The 20,533-nt window shown below is 37.9% G+C and overlaps 1 protein-coding gene across 3 annotated transcripts in view; it reads left to right on the top strand.

Annotated features, from left to right (window-relative positions):
* CNTN3 (contactin 3 (plasmacytoma associated)) overlaps positions 1-20,533 on the top strand; it is a 297,757-nt gene that overhangs the window by 156,872 nt on the left and 120,352 nt on the right. For all 3 annotated transcript variants that reach the window (XM_010862006.1, XM_010862007.1, XM_010862005.1), the window contains exons 5-8: positions 13,184-13,387; positions 14,833-14,935; positions 15,453-15,637; positions 19,341-19,477. In XM_010862006.1, coding sequence (XP_010860308.1) covers positions 13,184-13,387; positions 14,833-14,935; positions 15,453-15,637; positions 19,341-19,477 — 629 coding nt within the window. The remainder of the gene's footprint in view (positions 1-13,183; positions 13,388-14,832; positions 14,936-15,452; positions 15,638-19,340; positions 19,478-20,533) is intronic.

Raw genomic sequence — 20,533 nt, 5'->3', positions numbered from 1 at the left:
GCAACCCACTCCATTGTTCTTGCCTGGAGAATCCCAGGGATGGGGGAGCCTGGTGGGCTGCCGTCTGTGGGGTCGCACAGAGTCAGACACGACTGAAGCGACTTAGCAGCAGCAGCAGCAGCAGCAGACTCATGTAACACAGGGTTGCTGTAAACTCTCAGTTTGGAAAATAATAGGGAATCTGCAAAGCAAAATAAAGTGAAACTCAATAAAGTGATGTATGCCTTTATACATGTGTTAGGGAGCATGGGAGGCAGGGAAATGTGAGGTGGTCTAAAAGCTATTTTTCTGACTCTGTGATCTATCACTTTTCTGAAAACCTGCAAACTTCTGTCTATATTTGACTTGAACCTGAGGCTGCTATGAAATCTCCAGAGCATATCCTTTAGTGCCTAAAGAAATTGGCATTTATAGAGCCCTGCAGATTTGAAGGAAGGGAATTACTTTTGGTGATTGATTTCTTTGGGTCTTGTTTTTTTTGTTATCATGTTTATTTCACTTATTCAGGCATAATTGCACATCCTGCCGTAATCAAATATTTATTTGATTTGGATTCATTTGATTTTCATTTATTTTTTAATGAGATGACTTAGAATTATTTTAGTAGTATAATTTATCATGGAGCCACTACTTTTTAAAATCTGTCATTCAGAAAAGCTAGACCAGGAAGGGTGAAGATCCATTTTAAAATAAGTTTTTTTAAATGGTATTCAACCCTATTTTGATGAACAGTTTGATATGTTACTAATGGTAAGTAGTTGTACTGTGTGTGTGTGTGTGTGTGTGTGAGAAAGAGAGAAACATTAATGTCTTTACCTTCCTAAGAACTCATTTTTTGTCTTCTGTACGAAGACCCTTGTGATTTGGCAGAATGACTTCATCTCCTACTAATAACCTGATTTCTATTTAACAGTGAGAATGAACATTTATTCTGCTTAAAAAATCACCTACATGGTAAGAAGAGAAATATCAAGTCCTCAACACATTCCTTAAGAAAATCATTTTAATTTTCATAAAAGAAAATGAGACTTGATGAGGAATGGACAGAGTTATTGTGATGCTGCTCCTTTATTAACTAGCCCTTAATTATTTCATTTATTTTATTGCACATTTTCCTCCTCCATAGATTTCTTTTGTATCATTTGCAATCCCATGAAATCCCTGTCTGGAATTAGCTTCTGAGGTTTGATGTGGGAATTACAGCCCCAAAACACCACCTTTAGATTCATTAAAAGGCAGCCTTCCCATAGATAGCTTGTACTAAAGACAGTTTCCATTTTGCAAGGCAGTGTAAATTTTGCATATCATTTTAATAAGCAAGGCAGGTCAATCAAATTATAATTGGCTCCAATTAGCACTCCCATGAGCTGTAGGACTCTTTACCTTCTCTTGGGCTGCACTTAAAAAGAAAATGTTATTTACTGTCACTGAAGTCATTAAAAATATCCATTATTCAGTGTAAGTGATGAAGCAAGTGCAAACCTGGAAAAAAGGATATGGCATATATTTAAGATCTGTGCACCAAATGCACAATATGTCAAGCGTGTGTGTGTGCGTGCATGCTAAGTTGCTTCAGTTGTGTCTGATTCGTTGTGACCCCATGGACTGTAGCCCACCTGGCTCCTCTGTCCATGGTAGTCTCCAGGCGAGAATACTGGAGTGGGTTGCCATGCCCTCCTCCAGGGGATCTTCCCGACCTAGGGATTGAATCTTGTCTCTTATGTCTCCTGCACTGGCAGCAGGGGTTCTTGACCACCAGCACCACCTGGGAAGCCCATGTCAAGTGTAGCAGTGTACAAAAACGTGTTCGTTACAAAGCGTTTTCTTTTAGCTGCACAAGCAAGTCATGGCAATGAAACTTCCAATGTTGTAGCATTTGAGCTAATCATAAAATCACTTTTTAACATTTTCAGGATATCTACACTCTTTGAAAAGGTACATTTTTATAATAAAGATGAGGAAGTCAAGAAGAAATGAATTATATTCCCCAAAGTCTCTTTTTTCTTAACTTCTAACTACCATTTTGTGGCTCTCTTCCTGAGTGTCATTGTAATACCAGCAATTCTCATACAAGCTGGGGGATGAGTAACTGCTGATTGGGTCTGTGGCATGAGAAGTCTTGTCATATCCTCATAAAGCATCATGATGACTCCATCCTGTCCTTGTTAGATCTCATCTTCTATGAAAGTCTGAACCACTTGCTGTAGCAATATCCTTTTTCTTTAGCACCCTTGCAAAGGAAGTATGTCAGTAAATACCTTGCCAGTGTTTTTGCAAATCCATCTCTAAATCTGTCTCCACTTTTACCCCAGATCATTTCTGGGCATTAAGTATTGAATGTCACTGCAGTGGACTCCCACTTGTATTTCCTCTTGAGATTGCCTTGTAGCAAGGAGACAGTCTCACCAGAATAACTTGAACTAAGGATGAGAGAGAGGAGGTTAATTGGAAAAATAAATAAATAAATGTTCTTGAGAAAGAGGAAGAATGCATACATGGAAGCAGGCTTCCCTGGTGGCTCAGATAGCAAAGAATCTACCTACAGTGCAGGAGACCCGAGTTCATTCTCTGGGTCAGGAAGAAACTCTGGAGAAGAGAATGACCACTCACTCCAGTCTTCTTGCCTGGTGAAGTCCATGGACAGAGGAGCCTGAAGGACTGAAGTCCACGGGGTCGCAAAGAGCCAGCTGTCACTGAGCACCTAGGCACACAGGTGTATATAGAAACAAAAATAAAAAAATAGCCTCTAGAGAGGGCAGTGCACATTTCTGCCTCAACAAATATGGAGGAAAGAGTGTCACTTTGGCACCAAATCAATTTTAGCAGCCATGATACCCAGAAGGCATTTGTTAGGAGATGAGCTTCCCTCAGTTCAGTTCAGTCGCTCAGTCGTGTCCGACTCTTTGCGACCCCATGAATCGCAGCACGCCAGGATTCCCTGTCTATCATCAACTCCTGGAGTTCACTCAGACTCATGTCCATCAAGTCGGTGAGGCCATCCAGCCATCTCATCCTCTGTCATCCCCTTCTCCTCCTGCCCCCAATCCCCCCCAGCATCAGAGTCTTTTCCAATGAGTCAGTTCTTCTCATGAGGTGGCCAAAGTACTGGAGTTTCAGCTTTAGTATCATTCCTTCCAAAGAAATCCCAGGGCTGATCTCCTTCAAAATGGACTGATTGGATCTCCTTGCAGTCCAAGGGATTCTCAAGAGTCTTCTCCAACACCACAGTTCAAAAGCATCAATTCTTCGGTGCTCAGCTTTCTTCACAGTCCAACTCTCACATCCATACATGACCACAGGGAAAACCATAGCCTTGACTAGACGGACCTTTGTTGGCAAAGTAAGGATGTCTCTGCCTTTCAGTATGCTATCTAGGTTGGTCATAACTTTCCTTCCAAGGAGTAAGTGTCTTTTAATTTCATGGCTTCCCTAGCAGAAGCAATAAAAATAAAGACAAGGATGGCAATGCCTAGTCAAGTCAGAATGTGATGGAAGATGCAGGTACCCACTGAAAATACTCCCTGTTCCTAAAAGAAAATAGTAGAGTCAAAAGTAGTGGTCACAGAACTACATTATTTCTTGGAAGTTATTACACAATAGAATGGCTGGTATATGCTTCCTCATGGTACTGACTAAAGCAAGAGAGAGAAACAAAGAAAGTGAAGTACAGGGGGCTAACGGGCTAGCATGAGCTCCATGATTTTTTTTTTTTTCCACTAAAGAAGAAAACATGACAGCCCTATAAAGAAGGGAGGAGTAAAAATAAATAAGGCAACTAAGAGGTCATCAAACTCATAAATTTGGTCTAGAGATAATATTAACCTAAAACAAGAGTCGACAAATTAAAAGAAAAAAAGATCAGCTAAATCTTTGAAGCTTCACGAGCCATATAGTCTTTGTGTCAGCTACTCACTCTGCTCTCACAGCCCGAAAGTGGCCCTCGCACAACGATTGAAGAGGTGTGAGTACGTTCCGAAAGATGTAGTTTACAAAGCAGGTAGCAGTCTGAGTTTGACCTCCTGGGTGTTTCTTGCTGACCTGTGGCCACCTGGTATGAAAGAAAAGAAGGTCACCTTTAGTGTTTTCCCTCCCCGATCGTTGTTCTAACCCTAGGACCTTCGCAAGCCAAGCCTGTAAGCCTGTAAATCAGAACGCATTGGAAACCTGCATAGGTAATATTGTCACCAAAAGTTATTACAAAACAACTTTTGAAAGACAAGACATTGGAATGTTAGAAGTGGCCGTAGATGCCTTCTGCTTCAAGGTGCAGACTTTTCTATCCTAATCCTCGATCCTTCTTTGAAACTCAAAGTTTCAATTGTCTACCATTGCTTTAGTTTTTGTATATGTTATTTGTTCTAGATCCTCTGTCATTGTGGTGTCATGTGTAAACTAGCAAAATTTCCTTCTCAACTGTATGAATCAGTGTTAAAAATCTTGAGTGACATCAAGCAAGCTCTCAGACCCTTTTAAATATGTCTTATTTTAAAGTAGGTCACACTTTCCACTTGGCACCACAGAAAATCACCTGTTACTTGCACAGATTTGCTCAACTGCAATTCTGTTTGACAGAATTTCTTCTAGAAAATGCCTATACAAAGGATTGGATATCCCTCATAATAGAATTTTATAATGGAACCTGAAATAAACCCTTAAATATCAGTAATATGCGTATTAATGTATCTCCAGGTAAACACTGAGGTGACATATTTCATGTTAAGTTGACTGGCCTTACGCTTAAGTGACTCAGGAAGGCAGGTGATTGGAGGAATGATGTCATTCATCAAGTATTACTTTTTAGAAAGCTGAGGTTCAGTACTGCATTTTGTTAATTTATGGCTTCGATTGGTAAAACCTCTTTGTTCTCTAATAAGAAATATTTCTCATTCCCAATATTCATGTAACATTGTTAATAGAAAGCCCAGCGGCCAAGAAGTTTTGGCATAATGTGCTTGTGATTTATACAAGAGGTTGGGAAAGGTTTCATAAAGCCTAGCTTGTTTGAGTATATAAAATTATCATTTTTATTATAGCTTTGTATTTATCATCATGCATAAAATGATGTTGAAAAGTCTCCAAAGAATGCTGATTTGATATACATTTTACTTTGCAGTATGCAATTAACATTTATTGCAAATGCAGATTTTTGTGATGAATAAAACTCTGATAGTATTATGCCAGGTATTTTTTTTCTTTTTTCAGAATACAGTGAATCGCATAATTTTCTAACATTTTTAATCAGAGTGGCACCGTATATATTTTAACATAGACATGCAGTCAATAAATGAAATAGTGCAGATCTTCTTTCTCTTCACTGTAAGACAGAAAAGTTATATTTCATTCCATTTCAATGAGAAAGTCTGTAAAGAAAGGAAGGTTGGTGCTAGAAAATTCTGTGTACCACTCATGAACAGTATATACTGTAACTATAGGTTTGATTTCTTTCCATAAATCTTTGAGGATCTGAATCTTTATATAGAACACTCACTAATTCATTTGCCTTGTGATTTCATTGTAGCTTAATATCTCTTTTGGAATTACCCCTCCCTACTTGTATTGATCTTATAAATAGATTGTGTAAAAGCTAATTCTTCCTTAGTCATTAGCCGGGTATGCTTTCTCCACTCTTTGTCCCTGGTTGTTTGCTTTTCTTTGAAAATTGTATCTGTAGCATTTAGTGTGCCTAACATATAGTGACCACTTCATTGGAACTGTCATCGTCATTTGTATTAGTTTTCTGTTGCCACTGTTAGGAATTATCACAAATTTCATAGCTCAAAACGTCACAAATTTATTATCTCACAGTGCTGCAAGTCAGAAACCTGTGGAGGAGGAAAAATAGTTTTCCTTCTAGCCTTCTAGTCTCTTGGCTTAGACACCCCCCACCCATAATAAGAGACAAATGAACAGAAGAAAAGCAAGCAGAATTTGAATATAAAACATATATATTATATATGAACACGCTAAATATGATAGCCCAGGTGGTGCTAGTGGTAAAGAATCCGCATGCCGATGCAGGAGACATAGGTTAGATCCCTGGGTCGGGAAGATGCCCTGGAGAAGGAAATGGCAACCCACTCCAGTATTCTTGCTGAAAAAATTCCATGGACAGACAAGCCTGCTGAGCTACAGTCCATATGTTTCAAAAAGTCAGACACGACTGAGTATACATGCATATGTCTCATATGTACATTGAAGAGACCCAAGAAAAATGAATAACTCCCTGTAATGGCCAGAGTCACCACCTTAACAAACATTTCCAGATAAAAGACAGAAAAAAATGTGGTCGGGGAGGAGGACAGCTGTTATAGCAGGTGGTTAGGAAAAGTATGGTCAGCAAGATGAAGACAGTTATATAGATTTCAATTCTTAAATTCCACATTGATTAGAGCTTAGTCATCCTTTTTTTCCTGGTACACAGATAGAGATTCCCCTTATAAATGTAAACATCTCTTACAAAACGATAATTTCTACTCAGTTTTCAGAGCTTTCCCTAAGTACTGCTTCTTAAAAATAACCAACTTAACGTGATCCTTATGCCAAACAGGCATATTTTGAGGTGCTATATTCTTCTGTCCTTCAAGTCCAACACAGGTCTCACTGGGCTAAAATAAAGGGCTACGTTCACTTGCTTCTGCAGTTTCTAAGGCTACCCAAATTTGTTGGCTCTTGGTCTCAGACAGCAATCCCATAACTCTGTTCTCTGCTTTCCTGGTTGCAGTTCTGACCCTCCTGTCTCCCCATTTTGTTCCTTAGGACGTTTGGGATTACATTTCATAATTCCAGATCCATCTAAGAGTCTCAACTTGATCACATCTGCAGACTTCCTTTGTTGTTTGTATTATTTCCCCTAATGCTGCTGTAATGAAATCACCATGAATTTAGTGGCTTAAAACACACACATTTCTTCTTTCTTAGTTCTGAAGGTCCAAAGGCCAAAACCAGTTTCATTTGACTAAAAGTCAAGATGTTGGCAGATGTGCTTTCCTTCCAGAGGTCCAAAGGAAAAATCTGACTTCTTGCCTTTTCCTGCTTCTAGAAGTCATTGCATTCCTGGACTTGTGGTCCCTTTCTTCATTTTCAAACCCCAAATTTAGCATCTTGAAGTAATCTTTCTCTGACTACAACTTCTGCCTCTGACATCACACATCCTTTCAATGACTCTGACCCTCCTGCTTCACTCTTATAAGGACCCTTGAGGTGACAGCGGGCCCACCCAGATAATCTGGAATAATTGTCCCATTGCAACACCCTCAATGTATTAACATCTTCAAAGTCCCTCCTGCCTTACCAGCTAGCATAATCAGAATTTAGGAATTAGGATGTAGACATGTTCTAAAGTAAAAGTATGTAAACTCAAAGAATGTATACTATTCTGTCTACCGTTATTAAGCCCGGGCTCTCTTTTAAGCTTTTGTTTGCCAGGTTTCTGCCCATGTGTTAGGCATTTGCTTCTAAGTTATCTTCCTAGTGTCTCAAAATCTTTTTTCAGGACAACCTTTTTCCCATCTCCACAGTGGTATTTCTTTCTGATTTTCCTATTTCCTCTGCTTATTCCAGCTCAAAACTTTAGAGTTAGTATTTTGTGTTGTTAGATTTTTTTTTTATCCCTCTTGATTTTCTGAGGATGTCTTTGGAGGAAGCAGTGGAGGAAAACCACTGTATTATTCTGGTTATATCATATTCCAATAGGTGGGTTATTGTACAGTGGTTTAAGGCTACCAAAATCAGATTGATTATGTTCTTTGCAGCCAAAGATGGAGATACTCTATACAGTCAGTAAAAACAAGACCTGGAGCTGCTGGTGGCTCAGATCCTGAGCTTCTTATTGCAAAATTCAGGCTTAAATTGAAGAAAGTAGGGAAAACCACTAGGCCATTCACATATGACCTAAATCAAATCCCTTATGATTATATGGTGGAGATGAAGAATAGAATCAATGGATTAGATCTGGGAGACAGAGTTCCTGAAGAACTATGAGCGAAGGTTTGTAATATTGTACAGGAGATGGTGACCAAAACCATCCCAAAGAAAAAGAACTGCAAGAAGGCAAAGTGGTTGTCTGAGGAGGTTTTACAAATAGATGAGGAAAGGAGAGAAGTGCAAAGCAAGGGAGAAAGGGAATGATATATGCAGCTGAATGCAGAGTTACAGAGAATAGCAAGGCGAGACAAGAAGGCCTTCTTCAATGAACAATGCAGAGAAATAGAGGAAAGCAATAGAATGGGAAAGACCATAGAAATTTCATCAGGAACATTGGAGATATCAAGGAAATATTTCATGCAAGGGTGGGCACAATAAAAGACAGAAATTGCAAGGACCTAACAGAAGCAGAAGGGATTAAGAAAACTAGGCAAGAATACACAGAAGAACTATACAAGAAAGGTATTAATGACCCAGATAACCAAGATGGTTTGGTCACTCACCTAGAGCCAGACATCCTGGAGTGTGAAGTCAAGTGGGCCTTAGGAAACATTTCTACAAACATAGCTAGTGGAGGGGATGTAATTCCAGCTGAGCTACTTAAAATCCTAAAAGATGATGCTGTTAAAGTGCTGCACTCAATATGCCAGCAAATCTGGAAAACTCAGCAGTGGCCACAGGACTGGAAAAGGTCAGTTTTCATTCTAATCCCAAAGAAAGGCAATGCCAAAGAATGCTAGAGCTACCACACAATCGCACATGCTAGCAAAATAATGCTCAAAATTCTCCAAGCCAGGCTTGAACAGTAGGTGAACCATGAACTGTTGCACTCATATGTAAGAAAATTTGGAAAACTCAGCAGTGGCCACAGGACTGGAAAAAGTCAGTTTTCATTCCAATCCCAAAGAAAGCAATGCCAGAGAGTATTCAGACTACCATACAATTGCACTCATTCCACATGCTGGCAAGGTTATACTCAAAAGCCTTCAAGCTAGGCTTCCGCAGAGTGTGAACCAAGAAATTCCAGTGTACAAGCTGTGTTTCAAAGAGGCAGAGGAACCAACATCCATTGGATCATCAAAAAAGCAAGAAGATTCCAGAAAAACATCTACTTTGCTTCATTGACTATGCTAAAGCCTTTGACTGTGTGTATCACAATAAAATTGTGGAAAATTCTTAAAGAGATGGGAGCACCAGACCACATTACCTGTCTCCTTAGAAACCTGCATGCAGGTCAAGAAAGAACAGTTAGAACCGGACATGGAACAGCATACTGGTTCCAAATTGGGAAAGCAGTACATCACGGCTATATGTTGTCATCCTGCCTATTTAACTTATATGTAGAGTACATCATGTGAAATGCCAGGCTTGATGAACCACAAGCTGGAATCAAGATTTCTGGGAGAAACATCAACAACCACAAATATGCAGATAATACCGTTCTAACAGCAGAAAGTGAAAAGGAGCTAACGAGCCTCTTGATGAAAGTGAAAGATGAGAGTGAAAAAGCTGGCTTAAAACTCAACACTCAAAAAACTAAGATCATGGCATCTGGTCCTATCACTTTATGGAAACTAGAAGGAGAAAAGTGGAAGCAGTGCCCGGTTTTATTTCCTTGTGCTCCAAAATCATTGCGGACAGTGACTGCAGCCATGAAATTAAAAGACACTTGCTCCTTGGAAGGAAAGCTATGACAAAGTTAGACAGTGTATTAAAAACCTGAGGTATCGGTTGCCAAAAAACAACAGCAAAAAAAGATCCGTATAATCAAAGCTATAGTTTTTCTAGTAATCACATACATGTGTGAGAATCAGACCATAAAGAAGGCTGAGAGCCAGAGAATCAATGCTTTCAAACTGTGGTGCTGGAGAAGACTCTAGAGTCCCTTCTACAGCAGGGGGATCAAACCAGTCATTTCTAAAGGAAATCAACCCTGAATATTCATTACTTCTGAAGGACTGTTGCTAAAGCTGAAACTCCAGTACTTTGGCCACCTGGTGTGAAGAGCTGATTCATTGGAACAGACCCTGATTCTGGGAAAGATTGAAGGCAAATGGAAAAGGGGGCAGCATGGGATGAGATGGTTAGATAGCATCAGTGGACATGAATCTGAGCAAACTCAGGGAGACAGTGGAGGACAGAGGAGCCTGGCATTATGCAGTCCATGGGGTTGCAAAGAATTGGACACAGCTTAGTGACTGAACAAGAAATCAGTAACTAAGCCCAGAAAGATTGCATAAATGGTGGAAATTTTTCTTCTTTGAAGGGGCATGAGTTAGGTATCAAGATAGGCTTACACTGACTCTGGGATGCTGATTTGTCTGGGCTTCTCTAGAGGACAGGTACTAAGAATAAAAGTGAAAAAGTGAGAGAGAAAGTCACTCAGTTGTGTCAGACTCTTTGCAACCCCATGGACTATACTCTCCTTGGAATTCTCCAGGCCAGAATACTGAAGTGGGTATCCTTTCCCTTCTCCAGGGGATCTTCCCAACCCAGGAATTGAACCCAGTCTCCCACATTGCAGTGGATTCTTTCCCAGCTGAGCCACTAAGAATAAGCCAAAGATCAATTTGTAAATTTGAAGAGCTTGGGGGATGAGGGGCAGGACTCTCTTGATGGAAGTTGTAGAGAGGGGCAGTTGCCTGAAAGAAAGTGAGTGAAAGGCAATGTTTCCTCCAGGTCTGAAGGGAGAGGCAGTTTTTAAATATCCCTCAGTGAAGGAAGATAGTGTGTTGCTCAATTTCAGCAACATCTTATGAGTTCAGGTTTCCTAAGAGACAGACTACAAGACAGGATCAGAGAATCAGACATTAAAAACACACACATAAACAAGCAAACAAAACAGAAAAAGTGCCTGTGAAGGATAAGGAGGAAGGGAGCAGCAATGGGTCAAGGGAGATTCAGACTGAGATTCAGCTCTGAAAGCTTTGAACAAAGATAGGGGAGGAAAACTTGGGCAGGCAGAATGCCAGAGCACAGTTCTGAAAACACCGTGGCCATTCTGGTGGAGTCCGCAAGCGTTAGTTGCCCTTGTGAGGAATCCTGCAGGAATGGCAGCATTAACACCCTAGGGGAACTTCGTTAGCTGGAAGCAGCCTGTTCTGTCAGGGAGCAGCAGAAGTTTTACTCTCCCTGGATTAAAGAGAGAGGTACAATCATATCAATTTCATGAATAAAACATTTCAAAAAGCAGAATAAGATTGCTTTGCTTTGCTTTCTTTAAAACAAAGAAAGCCGGATTAGTCATTCTGTCATGTCCTGACTCTTTGAGCCCCCATGGTCTGTAGCCTGCCAGGCTCCTCTGTCCATGGGATTCTCCAGGCAAGAATACTGGAGTGGGTATTCCCATTCCCTTCTCCAGGGGATCTTCCCAACCCAGAGACTGAAACCAGATCTCCTGCATTGCAGTGGATTCTTTACCCACTGAGCCATTTAGGGGAGCCTACAACATTCTTCAGCTCTGTAGTTTATTTAGTACTAGTGCAAGAGAAAGCACCATCAGGATAGGCAGGAGACCAACTGTGGAGTGGATGTTGGAGATACATTTTTGTTTTCATACAATTTAACAAACAAATCACATGACTGAGTAGAATTTCATGAAACACTCTGCTGATATGATAGCCCGATGTAAAGCTCAGTTCAGGATTACAGATCAATGTTTCTGAACATCTGCACAGTATGACATTGACTTGCTAAGCTTTAGAATCATCCAGCATTCCCAGCTGCTTTGAAGGTAGAAGAGAGACAGTCATTTTTCATTTTCACCAGGTGCTTGCTCTTCACCCAGTTCCCCTTTTACATGCTCTTTTCCCTCCGTCAGGAGCACTTTTATCCCTTCGTGTCAGAATGTTCTCCTGTTTTTTAAGACCCGTTCTTCAGTTATAAGAATGTCATCTCTCCTTCCTCTGAAACCCACAGTAACTCTCACCCAGTGACACTGTGTCACTGTTATTTGTGTAATGACTAATTGTCTCCCTCTAACAAGTAGAAAGACCCTACACCTTTGGAATTGTGCCTTAAATATATTTCTTTGAGTTTGTTATTCATTAAAATTGATTTTTATTGCATCTGGTTTTTGAAGATGCTTTTGGAAAAGCATTACAGTATGAACCAGTGCTACAAGGTTAGTAAAATTGTAAAAGAAAATACAGCCACAGAAAGAAAAAATTAAATAGGCCAACTACAATAACTATATTACATAATGACTTGCTTCTGAAAAATATGAGCATCTAGAGCAAAGCAACCTAATATTTAGCCCTTATTATCACAGAGGAGGAGAACAACAGTTCCTTTAAAAGGGAGAGTTCGTTTGCCTTGTTCCCAAAGTTCAGGAAAACTCTAATGTTGGACTTGATTTGGATATTAGTAACATAATTTTATCTTAATTAACTCAATAAATATTTATCGAGGGCAGTTAGACGTTTTTGGATGTTTCCATTTGCTAATTTAGAAGAGGAAGGCAAGCAGGATAAAAATTGACATCTCTTTTTGTTTACCAAGTGGTGGGAAGACAGATAAGTAAATAGATCGTTATATAAAAGTGACAAGTAATTTAAGTAATATCAGCATAGAGTTGCTCTGTATAAAAGCACTTACTCAGAGAATGAGAGATAAGGAAGACTTTTCTGAGTAGGTGATTCATGATATTGGAACCAATCTTTGAAAAATATAACTTTATAAGTTATTTCGACAGAATGAGCTTTGGTGTTGAAAGGGGAGGAAAGCCTTGAACAGAGCAAAAGGACAGTACAGCCTCTGAGAGCAGCATATATAAAGACCCACAAACAAGAGACAGTAGTAGGCTTCTCAGTTTCTAAGGCAATAAGTAGGGGCTTAATCATGCATGGTCTCATTTTCAAGTTAAGCAATTTTTCATTATTCCAAAGAGTACCGAGTAATTGCCGAAAGTGTTATAGCAGGAGGTGGCATGATGAGATTGATAATTTTGAGAGATCATAGAGCATGTAGTGTGGAGACACAAATTAAAAGGGAGCAAGACAAGCCAGAGAAACTGGTTAGGAGGTGTCTAGAGTAGTGATAATGATAGCAGTGATAATATCGCTCCCACAAGAATGCGGATCGACAGTGACCTCCGTAGAACGCAGAATAAACAGCATCATGTCACGTAATGGTTTCTCTCCATGACCTGCAAGAAAACCCTAAGTGTTGCTTTGCAGTAAAGGTGATTTCAGATATTTTTAATATATTGTAGAAATTTTTCCTTCAAGATAGAATTTCTTTTCTTTAAAAATTTTACTAGAACTGTCATATGCTTGGATCTTCAATGAATATCCATCATTTGTCGAAGAAGATAGTCGGAGATTTGTCTCTCAAGAGACAGGCCACCTCTACATAGCCAAAGTGGAACCATCGGACGTGGGCAATTATACGTGTGTGGTGACTAGTACAGTGACAAATGCCAGAGTGCTGGGTTCCCCAACTCCTTTGGTGCTTCGTTCTGACGGTAGGAAATATTTCAAGGGGCAATTCTAAGTGGAAATGCTGTTGTGAATACTAGACAAAACAAATTAGGAGAAATGAAAAGTGTATCCTGTAGAATTATTTTTTTTTTCCGGAACAAAAAATATTTATGAGTACAGTGGCTAAAATGATTCCATCAACTATAAGTCCCTGTAAAGTAATTCTTACTCAGAACTGACTTCCTAATTTGCAGGGACCAATACTGAGTAAAGATGAGGAACTGCTTGTTAAAATGTTTTAAAGAATTTCAAGATGGTGGCACTATGCCTTTAAACCAAATATGAACCCTTCAAGCCTGGGGGTCACCTTGCGTTCTCATGACGTCACCCGTCTTGACTTTTGCCAGCCTGACATTATTAAAGTTGTAGATATTTTGTTATAGGTTAAAAAGCATCTATAAATAAAATCAAAGAAAAAATTGTACATTAGATCCCTAGAATTTATTCATCTTATAATTGAAAGTTTGTACACTCTGACCAACATCACCTCATTTCCCCTACCCCTACCACCATAACGATTATAGTAATGCCGTGTTGCAAACTTGAAATTGGCTGAGAGAGTAGATCTTAAGTGTTCTCACTAGAGAAAAAAAAAATTATTTTTAAAAATTGAAAATAGTAAATATGTGAGGTGTTAAATATGTTGACTTGCCTGGTGTAATTATTTCACAATGTATATATGTATGAACTCATCACATTGTACACCCTAAAAAATGACATTATGCAGTTTTTATTTGTCAGTCATACCTCACTAAAACTGGAGGGGGAAAAAGGAAAACATGTTTCTTTAGCCCCTCAGTGACTGTTTCAAGGGAGCCCATGAACTGCAAAGCAGATTTATAAGCCTGGGTCCTGTCCCAGTTACACAAAACAATATCTGATACAGCACAATGCCATGAACACGAAGTATCTAAGTACTTCTTTCCAGTCAAGTATAATTGAATTTGACCGTTCTTGTTTATTACATTACCGTTTCTTGACTTCAGGGAGCTATTTAATAAGTTTAAGGTTGTGTCTATGCTACCAGGGTACCATTAAGTAAATTTCCTCCCATAATTTTTGCTCTTTAGGAAATTTTAAGAAGTCATTATATATTGTATATTGAAGTTTGACTAGAAATTTCCAAATTGAATACAGAATAAAAAAGCCTCCCATTTTATATAATGTAAAAAAGGTCTAGTTGTTTTCTTGAAATTCCTCTGTAAGCTGTAACTTATGAATCATGGAATCCAAAGTTTCCACATATTTAATGATATTGCATATTTGGACCAAGGTAACACTGCTTCTAAAAGTACCTACTAGATGGCAAGTCAGTAATTTAAGTCATTATGAAGAAGTACTTCAAAATAGAGCAAAAAAAAATTTATTTAAGAAAAATGGGAGAATTCTGAAAGATTGAAACCATTAACTTTGTATTGTGCATTTACAGGTGTGATGGGTGAATATGAGCCGAAAATAGAAGTTCAGTTTCCAGAAACTCTTCCAGCAGCTAAAGGTTCAACTGTGAAATTGGAATGTTTTGCCCTTGGAAAGTAAGTTTTATAACATTTACACCGATATGCGGAAACATTTGGTTGCTGTGAGAGATCAAGATAGCTTTAGACAGACTCTTCTTTTCCTTACTTTCTAAAAATTTCTTTCATTTAGAAGTAAAGGAAAATTAAAATAGAGGGGAAATTCACATATATAATTTAGTTTGAGATTTTAAAGGCAATTTGCAGTAAATGACTGTGCCTGCCTAATTTCATAAACTAAATTGGTGTTATTTTTCTTTTGCTTGTTCATTTGTTGTATTATAATACTGTGGGTATGCATTTTCTCTAAATTATTAATTAACTCGAGAAAATGCACAGTTTATTTTATTAAAATATCAAGTTAAAGAGATAAATCTTTGCATTTGCAGGTTTAGTAATTGACAGCTGACTGTTTCTGCATTTGAAAAATCTGTACCATTTTTATTCTATCCTAACAAAAGTTTTATTTTGTCAAGCCTAAAAGGCTTCCAGACATGGCTTAAAATAGCAAATAACTTGATAAATTTCTTCATAGTCCTGTACCTCAGATTAATTGGAGAAGAAGTGATGGACTGCCTTTTTCCAGTAAAATTAAGTTAAGGAAGTTCAGTGGTGTGCTTGAAATTCCCAACTTCCAACAAGAAGATTCAGGTTCCTACGAATGCATTGCTGAGAATTCACGAGGGAAAAATGTTGCCAGGGGGCGTCTCACTTACTATGGTAAGCCTTCACTTTTGGCATATTGGATTTTTACCTTTTGCTCTCTCTATAAATTATTGGTATTTGGATTGGAGGCTGGGTAGGAGATTTTAGCAGAATCCCAATGTCCAGCTTGTCCTGTTCTATACTTTGTTAAATGAGGATAAATATTTATCATAAAAGGAATTAAAAAGAAAGAAAATTTTGCAATGAAGTTGGAGATGTAATATATTCGTACTGCATTTTAAACTGATTTATATGATAATGAAATATTCACTTTTTTGGGGGGGGGTTAAGAATAGCAATTTACTCACTTAACCGAATCAAGGAGAGATCTCCTTTCTGTCTGCTATTACCTCTAGAAAATGGGATTTTATATCTTTCTCTGTGATCTTTACTAAGCAGAAAGAAACTGTCTACTTGGAAAACCTGAAATTACTGCATTAGTCCAACCACATAAACTCAGGCTCGCTTGACCTCTTCAGTGTTATTCTATGCTTTCCAATAATAAAAATGTACCATGTTTGCCGCCTTTAATTTGTAGTCACATTTATTTTATGTACTGTTAAATTTGGGTAAGAAAGGTTAATACAATTACCTTTGTTTAGAGTCTGTTTTTAGGAAAATTCAGTTCAGTTCAGTCACTCAGTTGTGTCCGACCCTTTGTGACCCCATGAATTGCAGCACGCCAGGCCTCCCTGTCCATCACCAACTCCCAGAGTTCACTCAGACTCATACCCATTGAGTGGGTGATACCATCCAACCATCTCATCCTCTCTCGTCCTCTTCTCCTCCTGCCTTCAATCTCCCAGCATCAGGGTCTTAGGAAAATTAGATTATCTTTTTTGCCCAAACTTCTTTTCAAATCACTTTTATTAAGAAAAATAATATTAAGTATTTTTATGAAAGTATGATTTAGAAACTAGAAATAAATCATCTACTATAAAATATGTGAAGATGTAAACTCAGTGAATGTATTTTTGCAGTTTAACCATTAAAAACATTGTAAAATGAATGAGAATTGATCACTTTTGTGAACGGCAAATGACAATATATTCTATTTATTTTAAAAACTGAAAATTGAAATAATTTGCAATGCAAACTTGTATAGTGTACATAAATATTACAGAGAGGAAAAATTTTGCAAAGACAAGTAAAGCCTCTTCAAAGGAACGTGAAGTTTGCAAGTGCATTACATCTGATTAGACTGACACTTGTTTTATTGTAAGTTTATAGGATCTGCCAGGAACAAAACGGAGGTGTGGATTGATAGCATGAGCCATTCTGTGTTGTACTTCTCCCTTCTTATTACAAGATTTGGTTAGAATACACAGTGCTAAGTTGCAGTTTCCCAGACACCACGTTCTACATGTTGGCAGGATGATACGGATATGTGCGGGGGACCCCTAAACCATGCGCTTGTATGGCTCTAAGTTGACCACAAACAAGTCCAAGCTCATTTTCTCCTTTCTAAACAGCCAGTACCTGACCCAGGGTAAGAAGTGACCAGGACCGGAAAATAGAAGATATTCCAACTGTCTTAATGTTTTAGTAGGAATGTTTTTAGCTGTATGGAACGGCAGCCCTGCACCAATAATAAACCCTTGTTTGCTTGTTTGGCAAGACATTCAAAGCTAAGCTGACATTTAAGCGCCTTATAATCAGGCCCTGGCTCAGTTTCTCTGGCGTTTCTTTCTGCCCTTACCTTTTCCCTTTCTCTGCATGTTGACTTCCCTGACAGTCATAGAATGGCTACCAGCAGTGACCAGCACATTCGTTCTTGTGCATGCTTCCTTTCTCTAAAACATCTTGCAGTTCACTTTTCAGATCTCATTGGCTGCATGTTCATTCCTAAACCAATCACTAACAAGACAAATTGGCTTCAACAACTTATGAGCCTTTTTTGGAATACAAAATATGGTCAGGTTTCCCTGGATTTTGTAGAAGAGAAGATAATTCAATAAAAAATGAGGGCATCTTAGGAATAAAGAAGAGAGAAAATGGATACACAATAGACAACAAACATCATCTGCTATACTTAGTAAATGAGGCAGATGGTTGCTTTAGTCCATTTTTATATGTACCTAAGAAATAAATTAGAGGGAACTCCCTGGTGGTCCAGTGGTTAGGACTCTGCACTTTCATTGCAGGGGTCACAGGTTTGATCCCTCATCAGAAAATTAAGATACCATATGCAGTGCAGTGCAGCCAAAAAATAAAATGAAAAAAAAAATCTCAATTTAAAAAAAGAAATCAGAAATCAATTAGAGAGTTTGATGAAAGTTACTTTAAAATTCTGTCTGAAGTCTAGTATATTCAATAAATGCCTTGCAGTTCTTGATTATCTGCTCTGATATTTCATGTAAAAAATGGTCCAGTAGAATATTTGAATTTCATATGATGGAATAAGGGGATAAATCACATTATGTGGCAATTGTAGTCTTAGGATTCACTTAGTCCAGCAAATTATCTTTCCATTTGGAGAACAGTAGTATGAGAAGCCAGTGGAAATTTTTGCTAGAAACTTGAGCCTCAGTCAAGGGATCATATGTGAGTCTACTGTAGTCTCATCCCACCTAGGCTGATTAATTCCTGAAAGAAGACAGTGTGTTTCAATATAGAGTAGAGAGGAGTGATCTGGGACTGAATTATACTTCAGATTGGGCAAGCTGTTTATATTTTATAAAAGGACAAAATAAGGTAAAACTTCGATGGGTACATTTTCTCTAAAAGCTGAATAGCTATAGTTTCAGTTTCATTTATAGAAAAGGCAATTTTATGAGATATAAACAGAAAGACAAATCTTCCCATGGTTGAAATTAAATAGCAATAGATAAAATCTTTCTTCATATGGAGGATGCAAATGTGAACCCCGAAGTACATATCACATGTATAATGCAATGTGAAATCGGGAAGAAATCTCACCTCCTAGTCTCAGATCGAAAACACAGACTGAGATTTGGCTGCATATACTTTGAATGTTGAGTGACTTTCATTGTGAGTGGTATGTTGCTTTCATCTGTAAAAGGACTTCCCAAGTGTCTTCTAAAATGCAAGTAAAAATGATAAATCCACTTGATGCAACTGATTTGCATACCTAATTTAAGGTTGCACGAGTTACTTCTTTTTCATAAAAAATCATTTGATTCAAATTGAATGAATTTATCCATCTTTCCCTGCTTTCATTTTAATTTGCACAGAGGTTCATAAGATGTTCACTGGTTTGTATTTAATTAAGAGTTATTTCTAACCTGAAGGAAATATTTTTTTTCTTCTGCTGTACAAGTTTCTCTTCTATTGACGCTGATTTTTAGTACATAATTAAGACTGGTATCTGCTGTCATTCACATATTAAGTTGCCATCAGTTGTGAGCTCGTAATTCAAAAATGTACGTGGACAAGAAAATCTATATAGTTTGTGTACCTGCATTTTTCTGCTGATATCTGAAGAACGTAATACAGTGCCCAGAATTTTGAAAACAGAGAAAGCATAATGAATTTGACTTAGGAAAGGGCAGGTTGTAACATCCGTTCTCAAATTTATAAATGTTTCACATACCACTTAATAAATACCTAGTTAATTAAATACAGTTTTAGCCACTTACATTACATTAGCTTACATTAATCTATTATTGCCCATAGTCATATCCACTTATATTTATGTGGATAAAGTATTTGTTTTTTATCGTGGAGTGGTTTGAATTTTTTTTTTTTTTCGTTGCAGCAAAGCCTCATTGGGTTCAACTCATAAAAGATGTAGAATTAGCAGTGGAGGACAGTCTTTACTGGGAATGTCGGGCTAGTGGTAAGCCCAAACCCTCCTACCGATGGTTGAAAAATGGAGAAGCCCTTGTGCTTGAGGTAAGGTCATGTGCCTGGTTAATACACATTTTTCCCGCTTTGAATAAATGCCTTTTCTGGTACCAACTGCCAGAGTAAACTGGTGAGTTTGCACACATTCATCTGAAGAGTTTTTATCACATTCATCTGAGAAGTGGTGCAAGGGAAAAAAGGATAAAATCAAGTACCCAGTCTTCCAAGGAGGAAATATTTTCAGTATTGAATTTCATTGGAGAAAGATTATATTATCAATTTAGTTCATGATATAAAGTCAACCTATGAACAGTGCAAGTGTTAGCTCTTGTATAATTTATAATCAGTTCCCTGTGTCCCTGATCCATGGATGCAACCAACCAGGGACTATGAGGTCCTGTAGTATTTGCAGTTTTCAATGAAAAAGTATGAAATAAGTGGACTCCCCATAGTTCAAACTTTGGTCCACTGCACTATTGTTTTTTTTTCATTTTGAAATTAGAGAAGGCTTTATTTTAATCATTCGTAGAATGGGATTTCTATTTTTCCTGTTTAATGACATGGATGGCCTCTGGAAAATAAATGTATCAATTATATGTTTACCTTGTTACATGAGTATTTTCTCAATCACTTCTCAAGCCATGTAATTTTTGCTCTTTTTAAAAATTGTTGTACTAAGTCACTTATGTTCCTTCAGATTTTTCCACATAACCATTCATAATACTACAAATCTTAAATAGATATATGTTTTCCAGCACCCTTTTTAATACACAGAATTTATTATGTCTTCAATTTGCATGATTTTAAAAACTGGTGAAAACCTTTCCAGTTCATGGGTTGGGAACCTGGTACATTTCTTAAAATCTGCAACTTTATCCATAGGGAAAAATGAAATAGTTGCAATATTTTCCATTTATGCTTTGTTATTTATTTGACTGATATACTTTTTGACTGCAGTATATTTATTAGTATTTTTAATGTCTAGCTGTTAAGTCACTCTCAGCATTTCAAATAAGGGAATCATTTAAATTTCAGGTCAGATTGCCTAATACTATGAGGGAAGAAATTAAGGACACTTTTGCATGATTGAAATAATATTCAGTG

The sequence above is a fragment of the Bison bison genome, unplaced genomic scaffold (genome assembly GCF_000754665.1).
Source record: "Bison bison bison isolate TAMUID 2011002044 unplaced genomic scaffold, Bison_UMD1.0 scf7180017864474, whole genome shotgun sequence".
Lineage (NCBI taxonomy): Eukaryota > Metazoa > Chordata > Mammalia > Artiodactyla > Bovidae > Bison > Bison bison.
This window is presented reverse-complemented; position numbering and strand designations above follow the sequence as displayed.